At 37.8% G+C, this 9081-nt stretch overlaps 1 protein-coding gene across 2 annotated transcripts; it reads left to right on the forward strand.

Moving 5' to 3' along the window:
* The first annotated feature begins 689 nt into the window (after window positions 1-689).
* Window positions 690-8629, forward strand: LOC112840552 (olfactory receptor 8D2-like). Of its 2 annotated transcripts, XM_073904044.1 has the most exons (2): window positions 690-700; window positions 7681-8629. In XM_073904044.1, exons 1-2 carry the CDS (start codon window positions 690-692, stop codon window positions 8627-8629), a joined length of 960 nt encoding a protein of 319 aa, XP_073760145.1. The 2 variants fall into 2 exon arrangements, with proteins under 2 accessions (XP_073760145.1, XP_025749765.1); XM_025893980.2 differs by lacking the exon at window positions 690-700 and having other exon boundaries at window positions 7676-8629.
* The last annotated feature ends 452 nt before the right edge of the window (window positions 8630-9081 follow it).

Genomic DNA, 9081 nt, shown 5'->3' on the forward strand with positions numbered 1-9081 from the left:
AGGCTCTCCTTCCATTCTTTTCTTCTGGAACACTTATTAGATTAAAAAAATGGGCAGAGACATGATTAAATATTTTCCCAAAGAAGACATACAGTTGACCAATAGACACATGAGAAGATGCTTAACAGCACTCATCATCAGGGAAATACAAATCAAAACTACTATGAGATATCACCTCACACTTGTCAGAATGGCTAAAATAAAAAACACAAGAAATAACAGGTATTGGGGAGGATATGTACAAAGGGGAACTCTTGTACACTCTTGGTGGGAATGCAAACTGGTGCAGCCACTGTGGAAAACAGTATGGAGGTTCCTCAAGATGTTAAAAATAGAGTTACCCTATGACCCAGCAATTGCACTACTAGGTATTTATCCAAAGAATCAAAGTGGAGGCTCTCAGTATATCTTCTCTGTCTCTTAACTGTCTTTTTGCTTTTTTTAAATAATTTTTTTCTCTCCCTGATGCATTCTGGGTGAATCCTCAGGACTCATTTTTCTGATTCTCTAATTCTTCAGTGATAATGTCTAGTTCCCTAAATATGTCTTCAACTATATCCAATCTAGAGTTTAATCCAAATATCAATTAATTTATATTTCAATAACTATATTTTCATCCCCAAGTATACAATTGGCACTTGTTTTATTTCTTCTAGTTTTATTACATTTATTTTTTTCTCCTTTTTTAAATGGAAATTTAGTTTTTATACATTTTAACAGCTAGTATGTTTACTTTAAAATTTCATTTACTATAAATACATTAAAATAATATTCTTAAAAAATATCAAGTAGTCCACAAGAAGTCAAGAAGGGGAATCAGAGGAAAGAAACAGAAGAAAAAACAAAATGAATAGTAAAATAGTAAACTTAAGCCCTAACATACCAATAATCAGTTTAATTGTAAATGATCTACATTTGTCAGTTATCTGACAATGGCTAAAAAAACCCAACTCAACCCTGTGCTGTCTACAAGAAATTCACTTCAGTGTGAGGTAAAGTAGACTTCAGAGCAATAAGGCAAAACATCAACAACAATACCAACAAATACAGTTTATCTAGTTCAGAAGGGGAGAAGTAAAATGGATTGTCCAGGTAGAAAATCCTATGAAAACTACAAAAAAAAAAAAAAAAAAGCTACTATAAAAGCAATTGATTTTAGCCAGATTGTAGGAAACAAATATATATATCCACATATATATAGCTACATCTTCTTTATTCAAATCTGTCAAAATAAGAGAGGGAGGCAAACCCTAAGAGACTCTTAACTCTAGGAAACAAACAGCGTTGGTGGAGGGGCGGTGGGAGTGGGGTGAGGTAACTGGGTGATGGGCAATAAGGAGGGCACGTGATGTAATGAGCACTGGGTGTGATGTGCAACTGATGCATCACTAAATTTTACCTCTGAAACTAATAACACACAATATGTTAATTAATTGATTTCAAATAAAATTAAAAAATACAAAACAATTATTATATAAAAATCCATCATTTTCAATAATTACCAATGAACAAAAGGAAACTAAAATTTAAAATGCCATTTGCAAAAAGCCCCAAACAAATGAAATCCTTAGTGGTAAATCTGGCTTAATAAGTGCAAAATCTTTCTAAGCAAGACTTTGTTGAGAGAAATTAAAGAAAAACTGAATATGCTGTATTCCTGCATCAGCATACTCATTATCATGATGCTAGCTCTCCTCAAATTTATTCATAGATTCAATATAACCTTATTCAAAAGCCCAGTAAGCATTTTGTAAAGATTGATATACTGTTTCTAAAATTCATAAGGAAATACAAAAGGCCTGGAATGAAAAAAAACTTTCATAAAGAAGAGCAATGCTGGAGGGTCTACATTATAATCTTCAAAGTATATTCTGAAGCTACAGTTAACAAGACAGTGTGATATAGGACTCAAGATAGATGATAGATAAATGGAGTAGAATAAAGACTTAAAAAAAATAGATCCACACATACATGGTCAATTGATCTCAACAAAATCATATGCCAAGGCAATCTGCCAGTGTTCAAAAAATTAGACACTCATATGCGAAAAAAGAAAGAAAAGAAAAGAAAAGAATAAAGAAACTATCGATCCACAAAAGACCATGAATGAGTCTCAAAATAATTAGGCTGAACAAAAGAAGTCAAGCAAAGACTATATATAGTATGGTTCTGTAAGTATAATAGTCTTGAAAGTGCAAGCTAGAGAAACAGAAAATAGATTCCTGGTTGCCTTGGGAATGGGTGGAGGAAGGTTGAGAGGGAAGGATTACTAAGGGGATGAATATGTTCATTTTCTTAGTTTTGGTGATGGTTTCATGGTTAAATATGCCAAATTTACCTAACTGCACACTTTAAATATGAGCAGTTGCTTGTATGTCAGTCATACGCAAGCAATGACTCATGGAACACTACATCAAAACTAATGACGTAATGTATGGTGATTAACATAACATAAGAAAAAATACTTTTTAAATTAAAAAAAAGAAATGAAAAGACAATTCTGACAATTTAGATTGGCAAAAATATCACATATTTGAAATTAGGACTGACCTGGAAAATTGCTTGGATATATGCTTTCCACACCTTTTGAAATCACAGAAAGGAAACAGGTTGCTTATTCTTTTTCTCCATGTATAATCCTCTAAAATGGTTAGATGAGTTACGAATAAAAAGTTCTTCTATGTTGGTGGATGATGAAATGGGTTTGGCTGGGTTATAGAAAGTCAAAAATGCTAAGGAAAAATTTAATAAAATTTTGTGGTTTTGACAAAGCAATTTAATTTTTAACACAGTGTCAAAAGTTTGATGTTTGCTATAGAATCATTAATCTTAACACTTAAGGGGAAAATTTGATGTTTATTTTAAACACCCCAGGGATCAATAGGAATGCCTACTACATTGCCAACAAATATGTCCTTTGTAATTGTTTCTTCCCTATAGAGTCCAACCATAGGGATGATAAGCCCCAATGGGAAATTTTGCTTCAAATCATCTCCTTCAGATCCAAACAGATCCAAATAAAACTTTCCTTCAATAAATAGAGCACTGAGCATCAGTAGAATTACTTTTTTTGCTGTGCTTAGTTGGTCTTAAACTGTTACTCTTCCTCAATACTCCTTGAATTCTTATGCAGAATCAACTCTATGATTTTGCCAGAATCAGAGAGATTCTGGGCCATTAGTGTTTGATGATACAATTGTCTTGTAAATGTGTGTGTGTGTGCACGTGCATGCACTATGTGAGACCAAACATAAAAAGTCATGTAGGCCCAGCATCACTTTACCTGGTGATAATATTCAGGTAAGTCATAAAGTTCCATCTACCTTTGATAAGATATTATAGTTGAAATTGAATTTTGGAAGGCAGTTAAAAATTCTCATGACCCACGCTCTTTGGACAAGACCACACAGGTAGGCAGCGTCTGCTTTATGACAGCTGGGGTGAACTGCATGGAGACCCTTTCTCCTTCCACCAGTTGTTTGTCTGCTTTTCTGACCTCAAACTCTTGCTTTTCTTCCCCAAGACAAGTCCAGTCGTATTGATATTTCTCATCTATATTGAATTTTGAAGTTTAAAGAGCATTTGCACATGCATTAATATTATAAGGCTTAGTCAGGAATTCCTCCTTAAAGGACACTGACATTAACCTACTTACTATCCAACATCTCTGAGCTAGCAATGGGTTAACCTATGAATAAAAACCCTAGCTTCTGACTCCTAGCCTACCTCATAAAGTGCTATACTTAGGGTCGAAAATTATGTCCTTCCCCACTTTATGCTTTTCCAACAATGGATTCACAAGAGTCCGGAAAGCTAACCTTTTCCTCCTGCCCAACATGCTTGGTTTTATCTGCTTATTTAGTTTTCCCTGCTTTGCTTGTCCCTGGTCTGCCTGTCTGGTTAGCCCAACACTGCCCAGCCCCTCCTTTTTTTCGTGACCTTTCAGGCAGGGGCCACTTTGTTTCTGTAATCAATACATAAGCCTGTTGCTGTCTATGAAATGAAAGGAAGAGACTCCTGGCATTGTCTCTGACACTTTTTATTTATTCATTCTGCCTGTTCATTCTCTCCTGTTTGCAGTTCTAGGATGAGAAACCTATTCTAGAACTGTAATTAAATCACCCATTTCTTTTTTTTTTGTTATTCTATTTTTTAATTTAATTTTATTATGTTATGTTAATCACCGTACATTACATCATTAGTTTTTGAAGTAGTGTTCCATGATTCATTATTTGCGTATAACACCCAGTGCTCCACGCAGAACGTGCCCTCTTTAACACCCATCACCAGGCTAACCCATCCCCCCACCCCCCTCCGCTCTAGAACCCTCAGTTTGTTTTTCAGAGTCCATCGTCTCTCATGGTTCATCTCCCCCTCCGACTTACTCCCCTTCATTCTTCCCCTCCTGCTATCTTCTTCTTCTTCTTTTTTTTTTTTTTTATAACATATAAGGTATTATTTGTTTCAGGGGTACAGATCTGTGATTCAACAGTCTTGCACAATTCACAGCGCTCACCATAGCACATACCCTCCCCAATGTCTATCACCCAGCCACCCCATCCCTCCCACCCCCCACCACTCCAGCCACCCTCAGTTTGTTTCCTGAGATTAAGAATTCCTCATATCAGTGAGGTCATATGATACATGTCTTTCTCTGATTGACTTATTTCACTTAGCATCTTTAGCTCCATCTATGTCACTGCAAATGGCAAGATTTCATTCTTTTCTATGGCTAAGTAATATTCATTGTATATAGATACCATCTCTTCTTTATCCATTCATCAATGGATACTTGGGTTGCTTTCATATTTTAGCCTCTGCAAATTATGCTACTATAAATATAAGGGTGCATGCATCCCTTTGAATTAGTGTTTTTGTATTTTTTGGGTAAATCCCCAGTAGTGCGATCACTGGATCATGGGGTGGTTCTATTTTTAGTTTTCTGAGGAATCCCTATACTGTTTTCCAGAGTGACTGCACCAGTTTACATTCCCATCAACAGTGCAAGAGGGTCCTTTTTTCTTCACATCCTTGCCAACATCTGTTGTTTCTTGTGTTGTTGATTTTAGCCATTCTGACAGGTATGTGGTGATATGGTTTTGATTTGCATTTCCCTGATAGTGAGTGCACTCTTACTACATTTATTCAACATAGTACTGGAAGTCCTAGCCACATGACATAACAAAAAGAAATAAAAGGCATCCAAATTGGTAAGGAAGAAGTAAAACTTTCACTATTGGCAGAGGACATGATACTATATATAGAAAACCCTGAAGATTCCACCAAAAAAAATGACTAGAAAGGATGATACTTTTTGTTTTTTTAAAGATTTATTTTGGAAGGGGTGTAGGTAGGGCCAGGGAGAGGGGGGGGAGAGGATCTCAAACAGACTTCCCGCTGAGCACAGAGCCCAGCCTGGGGCTTAATTCAGGGCTCTGAGATCATGACCTGAGCTGAAACCAAGAGTTGGATGCTTAACTGACTGAACCACACAGGCGTCCCGAGATGATACTTTTAAATTGGTTTTGAGAAAAGATGGGTTTTAATCTTTCCATGTTCACAGGAATATGAGCAAAATTAGATAAACGCGGGGTAGTCTGTGAAACACTGCTAAGTCTGGACCAGATAGAGCAACATTTTGGTTTGGTTTTGGAAACGGTAGAGAAAAAGTTGCTCACGTAACATCCAAGGAACCTAGAAAGGACTTGTTATTTTTTTACCCACTTGCTAAAATGTTTTTTGGCCCTCATGGAATCTTGGTATCCTTGGCCCTGGTTTTTTCCAGCCTTTGTGACTGGAGGCCTATTTTCTTACTATTTTCCATATTCTCTTCAAAAAGGTAATATTCCTATTTTACACGATATCTCAAAATTGAAAAGCTAACTGGAAGAATTTGCATGGTCACATGGTTTGTTGTGGTTGTTATCGAGCAAGTTCATACTTTTAGGAATTGGATATTGAGAATCATTTTAGCACAGAATAATGTGTGTGTGTGTGTGTGTGTGTGTGTAAGTGTGCACATGCAAATCTTTCCTTTCTGTTTTCTACCTTAAAGCTATTGAAGGAACAAGACCATCTTACATACGCATGAGGATAAAATGCTTTAAATGCTTACCAAAAGCTACACTATACTACCCTAATATTCTCTCATTAATAACAGGAAGAAAATATCGGAGAAAGGGATTGAACAGAACAATAATAAAAGTAGCATAATAATTAACACTGCAGAGGAGTTATAATAAAGTAGTCAGGTTCAGAAAAAAAGTTGGTTCACAGGCACATGGTTTTATTTGTAATAAAACAGACAAAGATATGAGTTCTGGCTCCAATGCTTACTAGCTGTGTAAGCGTGGAATATTTGCATAAGCTCATTTGTAAAATAGTGAAATGTACTGTTTTCATGTTTGATGACTTAGGACATGGATTTACTTAATCTCTTTGTCTCTCAGTTGATCTACAAAATGGATATAATGACACTATCTAGGGGAGCCTGGGTGGCTGAGTCGGTTAAGCATCTGCCTTCAGCTGAGGTCATGATCCCAGGGTCCTGGGATCCAGCCGCACTGGGTTCCCCGCTGAGTGGGGAGCCTTTTCCCTCTCCCTCTACCACTCCCCCTGGTTGTGCTTGCTTTCAATCTCTCTCTCTGTGTGTGTCAAATAAATAGATAAAATCTTTAAAAAAATAACATTATCTCTTTCATGGAGTTGTTATAAAGCGTAAATGAGATCATAAATAAAATGTAGTTAGGGGCGCCTGGGTGGCTCAGACGGTTAAGCGTCTGCCTTCAGCTCAGGTCATGATCCCAGGGTCCTGGGATCGAGTCCCACATCAGGCTCCCTTGCTCGGCAGGGAGCCTGCTTCTCCCTCTCCCTCTACCCTACCCCCTGCTCATGTTCTCTCTCTCTATCTCTCTCGTTCTCGCTCTCTATCTCACATAAATAAAATCTTTGAAAAATGTTCTTAATATTGTGACTGCCACGTGATAGGGGCTCAGTAAATGCAAGCAACCCCTGCTGTCACTGCTCTTAGTTCTTCTCTTCCTGTAGCCCCTGACAACAGCTTTCCTTCTAGCCCTGCCCTGTTCCTGCCATCTCCAGCACGCCTTCATTCCTCTCCTATCAGGGTAATAACATGGGAAGAAGAAAGAAAAGTCAACACCAGCAACTCAGAATGGAGATGGAAAACTTGGAGGAAACCAAAGCTCTGTGAGACTGGGGTCCAAGACTGAATAAGCAAATTGAAGATACCAGAGCCAAAGGAGGAAATCCAAGGGATGCCAGCAAGGGAGAGGTTAAGTTCTGAGACATCAGAGGAGAACACAGGTTGCTGCAGATTGAAAACCAGCAAAGCCTGGCAGCAGCTCTGTAGTTTCTCTAAAGGTGACTGAATAACACAAGGGTTATTTTTCATTTCTAGGAGAGTCTAAAATTCAATTTGTGAAGACAAAACAAGTTTTACTTCTAAATGTGACATGGGAGTAATAAACACTGAAGCCAAATGAACCATCAACATCTTGATAAAAGCTGCAACTGAAAGCAGGTTTCAGTCTCTTGGTTTCTGGAAATTCCGTGTCAGTTAGAAATCATGTCATTCATCAGATCTTGGATCACTAAACTCTGTCAGATGACAATGTGTGTCTAATAAGAACCTCTTCCCTGAACCTCTCAGCTTATCACAAGTGGGAGGATGGATACAGGAAATCATTCTTCGGTAACTGAGTTTATCCTTGAGGGGTTAACAGACCAGCCAGGACTCCTGCTCCCTCTCTTCTTCCTGTTTCTATTGATCTATATGGTCTGCATGGTGGGAAATTTGGGCTTGATTTTTTTAATCAGAATCAGTTCTCAGCTTCACATGCCCATGTATTATTTTCTCAGTAATTTGTCCTTCATAGATCTCTGCTACTCCACTGTCATAATTCCCAAGCTGTTGTTGAACTTTGTTTCAGAGAAGAATCTCACCTCCTTTCCTGAATGCATGACCCAGCTCTTTTTCTTCTGTTTCTTTGGTATTGATGACTCCTACATGCTGACAGCAATGGCTTATGACCGTTATGTTGCCGTCTGTAACCCCTTGCTCTACAATGTCACCATGTCCCACAGAATCTGTTTTCTACTGGTCACCAGTGTGTATACAGTGGGTGCCTTTGGAGCCTTGGTCCATACCAGCTACATATCTAGTCAGTCCTTCTGTGGAACTAATGTCATCCACCATTATTTCTGTGACATCCTCCCCCTTCTGAATATATCTTGTTCGAGAGACTACACCAAGGAACTCTTGGTGATGATTTTAGTTGGATTCAATGTATTTGCATGTGCTTTAGCCATCTTCATCTCTTATGCCTTCATTCTTTCTACCATCTTATGCATCCGCTCAGCCAAAGGCAGGTCCAAAGCTTTCAGTACCTGCAGCTCCCACCTTGCAGCTGTTGGGGTCTTCTATGGGTCCATCATCTTCATGTATTTTAAACCATCTGCCAGTGACATAACACAGGAGAAGGTGGCTTCTGTGTTTTATACCACAGTGATTCCCATGCTTAACCCCCTTATCTACAGCCTTAGGAACAAGGATGTCAAAGAATCACTTAAAAAAGTTCTAAATGGTGGGTTACTTTCTCAGTCAGCATAGGAAACAGCACTTTTTAAAAGAGATAGCAGCTTTGAACATAGATCTTATCTAAAGTTTTATTCTTGTTTTTAAGAATAACCAATTAGTTTCAAATCAAGGGCCATCTTAAACTAAAATGTCTGAATGATTTGTTTTTGGTGACCCTCACTTCCTTTTTAGGTTCCCCTACTCCCAACACCCAGTATCCTTTGACTATGTCTAGTCTAGCCACTCAGGAAACAGACTTCCTAGCCTACACTCTTACCTAGTTTAAATATATATACATCAGAAACCTTCCTTTCTGTAATTTGTCCTTGCTAAACTAAAATTTCTTAATCAAACCTATTTTAAAGTTGTAATGTCTAATAATGGCTGAATGTGTAAATCCCCTCAGGAGTTTGCATTTTAATACAGAAGAGGGTTATGGAAGCAATGGACGTTTCTTAGTAGAATTTGAAGGGAATCTAGTTGCT

This window comes from Callorhinus ursinus, unplaced genomic scaffold (genome assembly GCF_003265705.2).
Source record: "Callorhinus ursinus isolate GAN/ISIS: 27379988/994484 unplaced genomic scaffold, GSC_fseal_2.0 scaffold19, whole genome shotgun sequence".
NCBI classification, from domain to species: domain Eukaryota; kingdom Metazoa; phylum Chordata; class Mammalia; order Carnivora; family Otariidae; genus Callorhinus; species Callorhinus ursinus.